The sequence below is a fragment of the Scyliorhinus canicula genome, chromosome 1 (genome assembly GCF_902713615.1).
Source record: "Scyliorhinus canicula chromosome 1, sScyCan1.1, whole genome shotgun sequence".
Lineage (NCBI taxonomy): Eukaryota > Metazoa > Chordata > Chondrichthyes > Carcharhiniformes > Scyliorhinidae > Scyliorhinus > Scyliorhinus canicula.
The window spans coordinates 58,344,909-58,360,181 of record NC_052146.1 but is presented as its reverse complement, the minus strand read 5'-3'; the positions used below and the strand labels follow the sequence as shown (position 1 = coordinate 58,360,181).

The 15,273-nt window shown below is 43.6% G+C and overlaps 1 protein-coding gene across 6 annotated transcripts in view; it reads left to right on the top strand.

The window, feature by feature from the left end:
- The window catches only part of taok3a (TAO kinase 3a), a 193,133-nt gene that overhangs the window by 168,278 nt on the left and 9,582 nt on the right, over positions 1–15,273 (top strand). For all 6 annotated transcript variants that reach the window (XM_038791257.1, XM_038791239.1, XM_038791219.1 and 3 more), the window contains 2 exons: positions 948–1,187; positions 7,518–7,730. In XM_038791257.1, coding sequence (XP_038647185.1) covers positions 948–1,187; positions 7,518–7,730 — 453 coding nt within the window. The remainder of the gene's footprint in view (positions 1–947; positions 1,188–7,517; positions 7,731–15,273) is intronic.

Sequence of the window (15,273 nt, the reverse complement as noted above, 5' to 3'; positions counted from 1 at the left end):
AAGAAAATAATTATACAAATATATTTACTTTTCAGTTTGCTTTTCCATTGTTACCTGCTTTATTTCACCAAAGTTGGAAAGACTAAATTAATTAAGGATTGCGAACAGCAGTTGGAAAGATTAAATTAATTAAGGATAGCCAACAAGGATTTGTCAAGGACAATTGTACTTGACTAATTGAATTTTTTGATGAAGTAACACAAAAAGGTTTGTGAAGGGAAAACAGTGGATGTTGTCAAAATACCACATACAAGACTGGTTAACACAATTAAACCTTATGGATTAGTAGGGTCCGTGTCAGTCTGCATTAAAAAAATGTCTGGTGCAACAGAAAACAGAGTCATAATAGATGGTTTATTTTCAGATGAGGTAAAAAGTAGATTCTGTAATAAAATAGTTCCAACTTGGATACTGGAATACAATGTAATATTTCAAAATTTGACAATTCCAAACTTGGAGGTGTGACGGACAGTGAGGTTGATGCCAGTGAACTGCAACCAGAAATAGGCTGGCAGAGTTGGCCGACACATGGAGTTGGAATTAATATTGAGAGGTGAGAAGCAATGGAATTTGGCAGAATGGATAGGGGACAGAGACATCTGGGGGTTCATGTGCCAGAACTGTGATGGTGGCAGGGCATATTGAGAAAGTAATTAGCAATGCATATGAGCTTCACTAGTGACAATGAGTGCAAAAGCAGGGACGTTGTGCTGAACTTGCATAAAGCTTTGATTAGGCCACAACAGGGTCACACTTCGGAAGAATGTGAGGCTCCTTGAAAAGGTGCAGAGGAGATTCTCCAGAACTCGGGCCAACATGAGATTTTTGTGTGTTTTTTAAAAGTTAGACTAAAATTGCCTAATATAAGAACATGGCGTAGCTGCTGAATTTATTGGATTACTTCAAATGCATGCACAATATAAACATTTAATATGACTGTCTAATAGGAAGTGAATAAGAAGCAAACGCAAAAGGAGATGGAGCATGCCATGTTAATTCGTCATGATGAGTCCACACAAGAGCTTGAATTTCGACAACTTAACATGTTGCAAAAACTTAGGATTGATCTAATCCGCTTGCAGCATCAGACTGAGCTGGAGAACCAAACAGAGTATAATACCCGCCGAGAGCGGGAACTACACAGAAAACATGTCCTGGAACTCCGACAACAGCCAAAGAGCCTAAAGGTATGAGGTGGACTTTTCATACGATACAGTTAATGAGATATCCAAACATCTTCATTAGACTGATGGAATCAGTGATTCTGCACTCTTCTATAATTTCTAGTGAAAATTCCTAGGTGACCGGAAAATACAAATTTAGTATGTAATCTTTATTCGTATCACAAGTAGGCTTACATTTTAAAAAAAATTATTTTTGATTATTGTTTATTCTCCTTTTTCACATTTTCTCCCAAATTTACACCCACCAACAATAAACAATAATCAGTAACAAATATGTCAGGGTGGGGAGGTTGCTCTCCACCTACCAGGATTCTCCTTCGGGCGATCAACGCGGCGAAGGCTACAGTATCTGCCCCTGCACCCGTTTCCAACATTGGTCGGTCCGACATCCCGAATATAGCCTCTCGGGAGCCCTAGCCCAGTTTCACATGCACCACTTCAGAAATTACCCTAAAAACCTGTTTCCAGTAATCCTCTAGCTTTGGGCAGGCCCAAAACATATGAACGTGATTAGCGCGCCCCCCCCCCCCCCCCCCCCCCGCAACGTTCACACGCATCTTCTACTCCTTCAAAAAATCGGCTCGTCCTCGTGAGGTGTGCTCTGTATACCACCTTCAGCTGTATCAGCTCCAACCTCACGCACGAGGTGGAGGCATTCACTCTCCGGAGCACCTGACACCAGAACCCCTCCTCCATATCCTCTCCCAACTCTTCCTCCCACTTTGCTTTGATCCCTTCCTGTGGTGTCTTCTCCTCTTCCAAAATAGCTCTGTAAATCACCGACACTACCCCTTTCTCCAGTATAAGTAGGTTTACATTAACACTGCAATGAGTTTACTGTGAAAATCCCCTAATCGCCACACTCCGTCACCTTTTCGGGTACACTGAGGGAAAATTCAGAATGTCCAACTCGCCTATCAAGCACGTCTTTCAGGACTTGTGGGAGGAAACCAGAGCATCCGGAGGAAACCCACGCAGACACTGGGAGAGGGTGCAGACTCCGCACAAACAGTGACCCAAGCAGGGAATCAAACTTGGGTCCATGGTGCTGTGAAGCAACAATGCTAACCACTGTGCTCCCGTGTTGCCTGAATTTGACCATGTAGGCAACAATAAAGGTTTGCAAAGTCATATTTGCATAGTATTGTTGTTTTTGTCTGCACGTGCTCCATATGAGGCTGAAAAAGAGATAGAAAGGAAAATGATACAAATAACTTTCTTGTGAAGACTACATTTATGAGGAATTAATGGTAATCTGTGTTCCACTTTAAACTTCAGTCCTCTCCTAAGGAGCTCCAAATGTAAGTTTACCATGAAAGAATCAGGTGGAATTGTCTACGATTTGGTATAGCTTTCTTAGCAGGAAACCTTGAGGATTTTGAAAATATGCAGCAGTGAGGTACTTAACAGACAGTGAATTAAAAACTGGGTTTGTTGGTTCATGATTCATATCCTAAACTCTAAAAAGATGAAGAAATCATTGTACAGCAATGAGACAAAGACCTGGAAACAAGCATAGTATGTTCATTTAAAAAGAATGTCAATCTGACCTAGGTGTTTGCAAGCTCATGAAACAACAGAAATAACATAAAAAATTATGTATCCCTTCTAGGGAATAGTAGAATGGGGTAGTATGAATGTGGCAAGAACCTAATGAAAACCAGTCTGGATTGGTTTGGGAGGAGATCTCATTCTACTGAACAGACCTGTTGGATTACTTTGGCACGCAGTTTTGTCGTTCAGTATAGGTAGTGCCTTCAGTGATGGGCTCTTGTGCATCAGTGATTACATGAGGTGTGGAGTGCTGCATAGAGCAGTGGCCTTTAAAGCCTTAAAAGAGTCACTTCATGGATACCCAAGCTACTTACCCTTCTGCAGCTGGGAGGCGACAGTTGTAACTACTTAGAGTCTCTCCAACCGTTTGTCTATATATTCTCTGGTGGCCCTGGAGAGGGTTCCCGTGATACCAGTCAATGCACACAAGGCCCTTGTGCAACCAGTGAACACTGCATGGCATAAATTGTACCATTGAGGATAAAATTATAATTTTTTTTCAAATTTCAGCTGAAATGGATCTTTTGTGAAAATGTTTTATTAGTGATGCCTTTCTCTAAAGGGGGATACTTGGTGATGTTTGTGTTATGATCACTGTGGAGGCCAATAAGCTGAAAGAACCAAACCAAATGACCCAAATAGAAGAAACCAGTGGACAAGATTTCACTTAACAATCAAATCAAAATCAACATTATTGAAAACTAACAGTCAAACTGTATTCAGTGGTAACTATAAGTTACACTTTAAAGTGCTGAGACAAAAAGATAGATCTCATGAATTTATATTCAGCTACTCAGTCCTTCAGAACTTTCTCTTCCACTAGTAAAGTCCCAATTTCTATCTACGTGCAATTTTTAACCACTTGATTCGCCTCCAATAGATGCTCCTAACCAACCCGAGTCCCATGGGCATGGTTTTCATCAAATGGCTAGCTATGATTCATCCGCCCCTTCAAAAATAACTGAAACAGCAACTTTGCTTCTCTTATCTCATCACTAAATCCAGCCTTCAGGTTTCCTTTAAAGCTGTGCCAGAAACGCCCTCTCCTGCTTCTGCTTCTATACTGCTCTGCTTCTGAAATCAGCTTCTGTTTCCTTAACAACCTGAGATCAGAGTCTGATTTCCCAGTAACCTAAATTTACAATCCCTTTTCCTGGAAACCTGAAATTCTTTTAGATAAGGACTGTGTCAAAAAAGGTTTGAAACAAGTTGATTGTGTGCACCATAAAATTGGACAAGTTATCTATGCAGTCATCAGCTCTCATACACTTCTCAACTGGTCCGACAAACTGACAAATTACATTTGTTCGATGACAATGAAAACAGAACCACGTTACTGATCAATATCAAAAGTCCTAAAGTTTTTTGAAGATGGTGCAAATAAAGTTGATGGTAGAGCTCTATATGATTAGTATATTTGGACCCTCAGAATACTTGTTGAATTATTTTCTTCGAGAGTTCCCCAGTAGTACATATTAATGACCGAGATTTGGTATATAAGGCACAATTTAAAAATTTGTGGAGATGTAATTAGCAATGAGAATGATGATAAACTATAGGAGGACATGACATGGCAGATGCAATTTAATGTAGGGAAGTGTGAAGTGATACATTTTAGTAGAAAGAGTGTAAAGTGGCAACTTGAAATAATTTCCCACTTCTCATTGTATTCCGTTTGCTACCTTGTTGCCCATTCGCTTAACCAATCTGTTTACCTATGTAGACACTTTAAATCCTCATTACAGCTTGCTTACCTCCCTAGGTTTGTATTGTCTTGTCAGCAAACATTTAAATATTGCATTGCCCCTCAAAATTTTTTAAAACTATTTTTATTCCCCTCCTTTTTCACATTTTCTCCCAAATTTACACCCACCAACAATAATCAGTAACGAATATGACAATCCCCATATCAATAACAACAATCCCATCCTCCCACCAAACGTCAGCCCGCATGTTCATATAAACAAATGACAAAAAGGAATCCGGAATCACCCATAGTCGCCATTAACACACACAAACTGAATTTCCTTAACTCCCCCAACCCCCCCCCCCATCTAATGTTCGATGTTATCCAGTTCTTGAAAGTGCAGAATGAATAATGCACATGAATTGTAGAACCCCCTCCATCCTTCCCCTCAGTTCAAACTTAACCTTCTCAAGAGTCAAGAATTCAACAGGTCCATCTGCCACGTCAGGGCACAGGATGGAGAGGTTGCTCTCCATCACATCAGGATCCGCCTTCTGGGTGATCAACGAGGTGAAGGCTACAACATCCGCACCCGTTTCCAACCCCGGCTGGTCCGACACCCCGAATATGGCCTCCCGAGGGCCCGGGTCCAGTTTCACATGCACCACTTTAGAGATTACCCAAAAATCCTCCTTCCAGTAATCCTGCAGCTTTGGACAGGACCAAAACATATGAACATGATTTCCACCCCCCCAACAACGTTCACACGCATCTTCTACCCCTTCAAAGAATTGGCTCATCCTCGCCCTCGTGAGGTGAGCTCTATATACCACCTTCAGCTGTGTCGGCCCCAACCTAGCGCACGAGGTGGAGGTGTCTCTCCGGAGCACCTGACACCAGAACCCCTCCTCCATATCCTCTCCCAACTCTTCCTCCCACTTTCCTTTGATCCCTACCAATGGTGCCTTCTCCTCTTCCAAAATAGCTCCGTAAACTGCCGACACTGCCCCCTTCTCCAGTCCCCCTGTCGGCAGCACCTCCTCCAGCAATGTGGAGGCCGGCTCCACCGGGAAGCTCTGTATCTCCTTTCCGGCAAAATCTCGAACCTGCATGTATCTAAACATTTCCCCCTGCTCCAGCCCATACTTCGCTTCCAGCTCCTTCAATCCTGCAAACCGATCCCCAAGAAACAAATTTTTTAGTGTCTTAATCCCCTTCTCCCATTTCCGAAAATTTCCATCCCACTTTCCCTGGCTCAAATCTGTCGTTCCCCGAATCAGCATTTCCCTTGACCCTGCCCCCAACCGGAAGTGTTGGCGAAACTGCCTCCAAATTCTCAATGAAGGTATTATTACCGGACTCCCTGAAGATTTCCCTGGGGTCATCAAGAGCGGCGCTGCTGCTCGTGCCTTTAATCCCGACCCACTGCACAAACTCTTCTCCATTCTGACCCACTGGGAATCAATCCCTCTGACCCAGCTCCGCACCTTCTCCACATTCGCCGCCCAGTAATAATACATCTGGTTCGGAAGACCCAAACCCCCTGCCTGCCTTCCCCTCTGTAGCAGCACCTTTCTAACTCTGGCCACCTTCCGTCCCCATATAAACAAGGTAATCATTCCTTCAATTTCTCTGAAAAATGCCTTTGACAGGAAATTCGGCAGGCATTGGAAAATAAACAGAAATCGCGGCAAACACTTTCATTTTAAAAGCTTGTACCCGACCCGCCAGTGACAGAGGGTGACCATCCCACCTTGCCAGATCAGCTTTCACTCTCCCCACAAAACTAGAAATGTTGTGCCTGCGGAGCCCCTCCCCCACTCCCGGGCAATCTGCACCCCCAGGTATCTGAAGTGAGTCCCCGCCCTACGGAAAGGCAGCCCCCCCACCCCTGCCCCCAACCCCGGCCGAGACACCACAAAATACTCTCACTTGTCTAGATTTAGTTTGTGCCCCAATGCTCCTCCAATTTGACACACTCCAAACTTCTTAATGCAATGGCCAATGGCACAATCGCAAGTGCAAACAGCAGGGCGATCATCCCTGCCTAGTCCCACGGTGGAGAGAAAAGTATCTCGAGCTGATGTTATTTGTGCGGACACCCGCCCTCGGCTCCTTGAATAGTAGCTTTACGCAGTCCACAAATCTTTGTCCAATCCCAAACCGCTCCAAAGCTGCCACTCTTCCAGTGGAGCTTTTATCCTCCAAGCGAGCATATGTTCATTAAGAATTGTGAATTATCTGCTACCATTTTAACCTAATTTTGCAATTTGTCTTGCCCAATTCATCTCCCTTATCCATAATTAACTGTTTAAATTTAACCCTAGTTTCAGACTTAACTATACGGTTCTCAATCTTAATATCAACATGATATGGTCAATACTCCGCTGAAGATCCGTTACCATAAAACTGTCAACTAACCCTGTGTCATTGCACAGTAACATGTCAGAAATAAATTGTTCTCCAGTTGGTTCCAGAAAATTGTCATAACTGCATTCTATGAAATTGTCCTCCAAGTTACTCTTACAATTTTGTTTGGTCAATCTTATATGAAGATTAAAATTCTTCCAAATAATATTGCGATACCTGTTGTGTTACATGCTTCTTTAATTTTCTGGTTAGATTAGCCTGTCCCAACATCTGTTGGGAGGCCAATGAACTGCATTCACCAACATTTTTATGTCTTTTGTTATTTCTTACTCCACTTATTCTTATTTTACGTTTGATTTTCTGGGCTTAAGGCATATATATAATATATTTTTATATATATAATATATATATATTTATATATTTTTATTTATATATTTAAAATTATTTTTAAAATATACTTTTAACTTTGTACTATTTTCCCTGATGTGGCCTTAGAGGTTTAATGATCAATTGCCAATGTTAAATTCTCCTGATTAGATCTGAATCTCTTCTGATCAGTTTTTCACAATTCTTTTTTTAAAAAAAACACTGCAGTAGATGTCTGCCAGTAAAATCGTACTTTGCTTAAGCATATTGTAATTATGTCACAAGCTATTTCTTCAAAACACAGCCAATTTAAAGGTTCCTACACAGCGTGACTCTTGCTTTATGCTTCTGTGCAGGCTATGGAGCTACAGATAAAAAAGCAGTTCCAAGACACCTGTAAAGTTCAAACAAAACAGTACAAAGCACTGAGGAACCACCAGCTGGAGGTAACTGCAAAAAGTGACCACAAGATGGTCCTAAAAGCACTTAAAGAGGAACAGACAAGGAAACTGGCAATCCTGGCAGAACAGTATGAACAAAGTATCAATGAGATGATGGCCTCACAGGCGGTATGTAATCTGTCTTGAAGTAGCATATTTCTTTAAAGGCTCTTGATATCTAAGAAAAAACTGCTCTGTACCTTAACGGATAATTGTCTCTAATCTTTGCCCTTAACCTATGTTGATTAGTTGAATTTTTGCACATATTTTATTAGATAAGAATAAGGCTTTGAATGTTCAATCCTCCCCAATATTTCTTCCAAGTCCTGCAAGCGATTCACACTCTTGTTTTCCCTTACTGATGGTTTTTCACTTTAGGATTTTATAAAGGACAAAGTTGCACAGGGTTTGGCTCAACCAGGCATGTTGATTTAAAAAAATGCTTCTCAGGCCCTAATGCAAAGAGCTCTATAAAAGTGTAACAGCACAACACTTAATTTGTTTGTTCAGTTTAATTCCCTCCACAATTTAACCTCAGCTTCCATTTAAATGACATAAAATTCATCATGACTTATTTAAAAACCTCTACTGAAAAACCCCATGGTTCTGTCCAAACCTTCCTCAACTCAATCCAAATCCTCTAAGGACATGGGTGTTACCCTTAAATTATTTTTAACACCTCAGCCCCAGTGCCACTCTGATTTGGCTGAACCCTACCAAAAAATGTTGTCGGTCTGCAAATCAGGACGATCGTTCCTGAATCTCCTTGATGTGGAGATGCCGGCATTGGACTGGGATGAGAACAGTAAGATGTTTTACAACACCAGGTTAAAGTCCAACAGGTTTGTTTCGAATCACTAGTTTTCGAAGCCACCGAGGAAGGAGCCAAGTTCCGAAAGCTAGTGATTCGAAACAAACCGGTCAGACTTTAACCTGGTGGTGTAAGACTTCTTACTGAGTCTCCTTGACTGCAGTGCCAGACCCTTCGATCATGGTCTTTTTATGATGATTCTTATTGAAATATCATAAACACGTTTCCTGAAAACCATCTGCTGAAAGGTGAACAACTGCTGAATGGTATTTCCTGAAGTCGTCCTGTCGGATGGTCAGTGCTTAATACCTTTTGATCTCTTTTTAGTCTGTTGGCCTTGGTCTAGACAAACTAAAACAATGGACTCAATAAAGGTGAGTTATCTCCCAAACTGACGGACAATTAAAAGTTCCTCTCCTTGACCATTGAATGTTATTTGTGTGATAGCTGTTGCATGGTGCCATTTAGCTTCTTAATTGAGTTATCTAATGGTAGCTATCTTGTACCACTGTTGTGATAATGTTCCAATGTACTTTCATAGTATCAATTCTGCTCCAATGTTGGAATGTTTGAAATTAATCCCATACTGTATAGCCTGCCTCTGTGTTTTCATGTTGTCCATGGGTTTTGGTGTTTTTATAGTTAATTGAGTCTAGTTGGAGGGGATTGCAATTCTACAATCCCTTCTTGTATCTTGGTGTTAGCCGTGACTCAGGAAGTCAGGTAATTTCTGGCTCTGTCCTAAATATTAATTTCAGAGGAGTACTGCAGTTGATGCACCTCTATGACCCTTGGTGGCTTCGCTCTATGCCATTCCAGTAGGTCCAGTTGAAATTGTGATACCTTCAGAAGTGTTTTTAATTTGTTCATTGGATATGGATGCCGCTGGCTGGGCCACCATTTACTGCCATTCCCTGAGGGCATTTAAGAGTCAACCAATTGCTGTGGATCTGGAGTCACGTGGGCGAGACCGGACCAGGATGAAAGATTTCCTTCCCTAAAGGACATTAGTGAACCAGATCGGTTTTTACGACAATGGTTTTCATGCTCATCATTTGACTTTTCCAGAATTCTATTGATCCCAAATTCCACTATCTGCCCGAGTGGGATTCAAACCCGGGTACCCCTGAATCTCCGGATTATTATTAGTCCAGTGACAATACCACAACACCACTGCCTTCCCTGGGGTAGCTAGTGAGTGGAGAGTTTAATGTTACATCTACTAAATTTTCCCTCCTGGAAATGGAACTTTTAGTTGTTATGGGCCAGGGTTTAAAGAACACCAAAGGATATCATGGAGTTCACCTGACCCACAACTTTTAATAGATTTTGGTTATGAGGAGCACAAGGGCCCACTTTCCAGCTGTGATGCAACAGTGATCTTAAGTATTTTTAAATAAAACAATGTTTATTCTATGAATCCAGTTAACATTTTATAAACACACAGTAAACATCTGATCAACTATCAACACTGATACCACCCCCCCAAAGATACAGTACTCTGTAGGTAACCCTTAGTAACTTTCCTAACAACATAGAACAGTACAGCACAGAACAGGCCCTTCGGCCCTCGATGTTGTGCCGAGCAATGATCACCCTACTCAAACCCACGTATCCACCCTATACCCGTAACCCAACCCCGTAACATCCATAAGCCAAACACCCTTTTTTCCCTACAAAAACAGTAGGTTTGCATTCCTTACAGTGATCTTGAGACACTCTTTAGCTTGCAGAGAGAGAGACCAAAATACACCTTATTGGTTTGGATGCAGCTCCCCAACTGAAAACCGAAAGTAAAACCCAGAGCCAAAAACAGCTTCCAGCTCAAAGCAAAAGTAAAAAGCAGAACCAGAGCCCAGCTCCACCCACACAATGACATCATTGCAGCCACTTGACAAACATTTCTTAAAGTGACATTCCCATGACATAGTACAAAAATGTTTTTTTTGTATCTTTGGGATTCTCATTTATTTTAGGCTCATGATAAAATTTAAAAGATTATGCGCACAATTTAACCACTGCATTGCGCCCAGTGCCAATCTGGGTGTGCTGGGTAAATAGTGGGAAAGGCCAAATTGAGATTCGTGCCGGCCCGTTCCGGATCTCACCCACATATGGTAAACATTTCATTGACCCCAATTTGCATTAGTTTCCATCTCATTAGCGAGATTGCAGTTGATTACAGTTGAATGTATTGGTATCCTGGGAATTAACCGCTCCCCCAGCGAGAAATCATGCGGGTGTCGTTTAGTACTCCTATTTAAAAACGTTAACGGAGGAGATGAGTAGCCATTTCCATTTTTGGGCATGCAGCTCAAGGGCACTGGAACTGCCGCCCTACTGCTCTGGTGGAATGGGGAATCCTCATGGGGGGTTGGGGTTGATCAGGGACTGGTGTTGCAGGTTGGGCATGGTAGCCCCTGGGTTGTTGGGGAGGGGGTTGGTTTGGTTTGAGGGGCTTTTCATCTGTGGGACCTGCAAACCATCTTTAAATACTCTGGGTATCCATAGCAGGGGCAACTGCAATTACTGCCTGTCAGTCTCACCAAACATTTCCAGGACAGCTCTGTTCTTGGTTCTATGCTAATGGTCACTTTAACTCCTGTTGACTGTGTGCAGCCTCTATCTTCACAGCAGAAGCTATTGCAAATAAGGAATTGGCCTTGTTTGTTGTGATAACATTTGAGAGCGCATCACACCTGTAGGTTGTGCTTGCTCCTGCTTGTGTCTACAAATACCTGGAGGTTGCTGTTGCTGCTTCCTTCCTTTTCTGTAGCCAGAAAGAAAGACAATTCTTTCTATGGTTCCTGGGTCCTGGATCACCAGGCTCAGGGCCGTTGGAGTCCAGACAGCAATCCGGTTTGAAGCAAGAAGACGCTGAGGGACCTGATGCACGGCATTGATCCAAATGATGCTGTTGAAGAAATGCTTCCGCAGATTGCTGGTGCTTTTGCTGGTGTGGTGCATGTAACTGGCATGTCACTGCAGGTTAAACACGCTGGAAGTCAAGGATGTTCAACTGCACCTTGAGAGCCAGTGGAATATGTCGATGTCAGGATTTGTTTCCAGTGAGATTGAGCTGTGTGGGAGGGCCTACACAGCTACGACTCCTGGACGGAGAATGACACTGATACATGAAATAAGTAACACATTGGACAGATAATTTCTACGGCAAAGGTCTCGATATGATAACACATTGAGGCTTCTCCTCTGTTTCTGCTGAGGAACCTGCGAGGGCTGATACTGTGTGTTTTTTTTTTGTGAAAATGAGCTGATACAGCTTTGTATTGGTATCAATATGGAACGGTGACGTTTCCTTTTTGTTTAATGGTTAGTGTGATGTGTGGAATGTTCCATAGTTGATTTTCAAATATTCATTACTGTTTACCATTTAATAAAATATTCCCAAGTGGATTCTTGTGGTTACACGTGCCATGTCTCAAACAATGAATATTGCATCACGTTTCAATCAAACTTTGAAGCCTTAACAGTTTGCCTGACCTCTGGAAGTGACGGCACCATAAAGGCAGCAGCCAACAATCAAGCACTCGAGAGCTGGACTTCCACATTGGGGATATCCTCATGGCCAAAAGGTGTGTGTGGATCAAGGGAGGGCACCTGAGCACAGTCTCGCTCATGTTCCCGGCATGGGGCTGGAGTCTAGGAGCACCTGCTGTGGCCGTGGATGAGTGTGCAGAATAAGGCTTTCCAACACAACCGGCTCGGTGGATGGCACTTTGAGAGAAGGCGGGACCGCAAGGGTGGGTGAGGCTTGGGGGATTTCAGGGTCCCAGGGTGGATGCCCTATCTAATTGTCATCTGTCTCCTCCTCCAATTCCTTAAAGATACCAAAATGGTGGTGTCGGTCCCGCAGTGCTGGTGGCAACCCAGGCAGCCAGAGAAGGCATCGCGCAGGCTGGAGGCAGTACCCCATGTGCAGGGGGCTGCCGCACACTCCGAAATCCTGGCCGCCCATCAGACTAAGAAGTAACACAGATGGGGACGCCACCGATGGCCCAACGTAAATAGGCATCGTTGATCTTTCAAGGAGATGATGGACAGCATGTTCTGCAGGACGCTCCGTCTCAAAAAAGGGATGGTGCAGCACCAGTGCCACGACCTTGCAGACTTGGCACCCCATGGAGGAGGAGGACACCTGCTCCCTGTGGCCGTGAAGATCACCGCAGCCCTGAACTACTTTACCCCCAGTTCATTGCTCGAGCGGGGACTTGTGCGGCATTTCACAAGCTACAGCCCACAAGTATATCCGTGAAATCACGGATGCCAGGTATGCTGGGCAGCTGACTATATCAAATCTAAGCTGGACTAAGCACACTAAGATGCCGGGGCTGCAGGATTCTCTGTCATCGCCGGGATGCCCAGTTCCAGAGGGTAACGGATGGTACTCATGTCACCTGCATGCATCGGGGAATCGGGGTCTGCCCTGCATTAATGGGAAGGGATTCTACTCCTTAAATATTCAACTCTGTGACCACCACCTCTGGATCATGCAATGTTGGCACGCTTCCCAGGGAGCATGCGTGACAGCTACATCCTCGAACATTCTTGAGGGCCCTGGCGTCTTTGAGGATGACGAATGACGAGCTGCTTTTTGGGGGATAAGGGGAACCCGCTGAGGTCCTGGCTGATAACGCCAGTGCAGAGGCTGGAAATTGAGGCAGGGACCTGTCATAATGCAGCCCACGTTGCAACTGGCGCTGTCATTAAGCGGTGCATCGGGACTGCTCAAAATGTAGTTCCGATGCCCGAAGGTGGTAAAAGAGGGAGAGGGGTGGCATTGTTAGTCAAGGACAGTATTACGGTGGCAGAAAGGACGTTTGATGCGGACTCGTCTACTGAGGTCGTATGGGCTGAGGTTAGAAACAGGAAAGGAGAGGTCACCCTGTTGGGAGTTTTCTATAGGCCTCCGAAAAGTTCCAGAGATGTAGAGGAAAGGATTTCAAAGATCATTCTGGATAGGAGCAAAAGTAACAGGGTAGTTGTTATGGGGGACTTTAACTTTCCAAATATTGACTGGAAACGCTATAGATCGAGTACTTTAGATGGGTCCGTTTTTGTCCAATGTGTGCAGGAGGGTTTCCTGACACAGTATGCAGATAGGACAACAAGAGACGAGGCCACATTGGATTTGGTACTGGGTAATGAACCAGGACAGGTGCTAGATTTGGAGGTAGGTGAGCACTTTAGTGATAGTGACCACGATTCAGTTACGTTTACTTTAGCGATGGAAAGAGATAGGTATATACTGCAGGGCAAGAGTTATAGCTGGGGGAAAGGCAATTATGATGCCATGAGGCAAGACTTGGGATGCATAGGATGGGGAAGGAAACTGCAGGGGATGGGCACAATTGAAATGTGGAGCTCGTTCAAGGAACAGCTACTGCGTGTCCTTGATAAGTATGTACCTGTCAGGCAGGGAGGAAGTGGTCGAGCGAGGGAATTGTGGTTTACTAAAGTAGTTGAATCACTTGTCAAGAGGAAGAAGGAGGCTTATGTAAAAATGAGACGTGAAGGTTCAGTTAGGGCGCTCGAGAGTTACAAGTTAGCTAGGAAGGACCTAAAGAGAGAGCTAAGAGCCAGGAGGGGACATGCGAAGTCTTTGGCAGGTAGGATCAAGGATAACCCTAAAGATTTCTATAGGTATGTCAGGAATAAAAGAATGACTAGGGTAAGAGTAGGGCCAGTCAAGGACAGTAGTGGGAAGTTGTGCGTGGAGTCCGAAGAGATAGGAGAGGTGCTAAATGAACATATTTCGTCAGTATTCACGCAGGAATAAGACAATGTTGTCGAGGAGAATACCTGAGATACAGGCTACTAGACTAGAAGGGCTTGAGGTTCATAAGGAGGAGGTGTTAGCAATTCTGGAAAGTGTGAAAATAGATAAATTCCCTGGGCCGGATGGGATTTATCCTAGGATTCTCTGGGAAGCTAGAGAGGAGATTACTGAGCCTTTGGCTTTGATCTTTATGTCGTCATTGTCTACAGGAATAGTGGCAGAAGACTGGAGGATAGCAAATGTCCCCTTGTTCAAGAAGGGGAGTAGCGACAACCCCGGTAACTATAGACCAGTGAGCCTTACTTCTGTTGTGGGCAAAGTCTTGGAAAGGTTTATAAGAGATAGGATTTATAATCATCGAGAAAGGAATAATTTGATTAGGGATAGTCAACACGATTTTGTGTAGGGTAGGTCGTGCTTCACAAACCTTATTGAGTTCTTTGAGAAGGTGACCAAACAGGTGGACGAGGGTAAAGCAGTTGATGTGGTGTATATGAATTTCAGTAAAGCATTTGATAAGGTTCCCCACGGTAGGCTATTGCAGAAAGTACGGAGTCACGGGATTCAGAGTGAATTAGCAGTTTGGATCAGAAATTGGCTCACAGTAAGAAGACAGTTGATGGGAAATGTTCAGCCTGGAGTTCAGTTACTAGTGGTGTACCACAAGGATCTGTTTTGGGGCCACTGCTATTTGTCATTTTTATAAATGACCTGGAGGAAGTCGTAGAAGGATGGGTGAGTAAATTTACACGTGACACTAAAGTCAGTGGAGTTGTGGACAGTGCGGAAGGATGTTGCAGGTTACAGAGGGACATAGATAAGCTGCAGAGCTGGGCTGAGAGGTGGAAAACAAGTTTAATGCAGAAAAGTGTGAGGTGATTCATTTTGGAAGGAATAACAGGAAGACAGAGTACTGGGCTAATGGTAAGATTCTTGGTAGTGTGGATGAGCAGAGATCTCGGTGTCCATGTACATACATCCCTGAAAGTTGCCACCCAGGTTGCGAGGGTTGTTGAGAAGGCGTATCGTGTGTTAGCTTTTATTGGTAGAGGGATTGAGTTTCG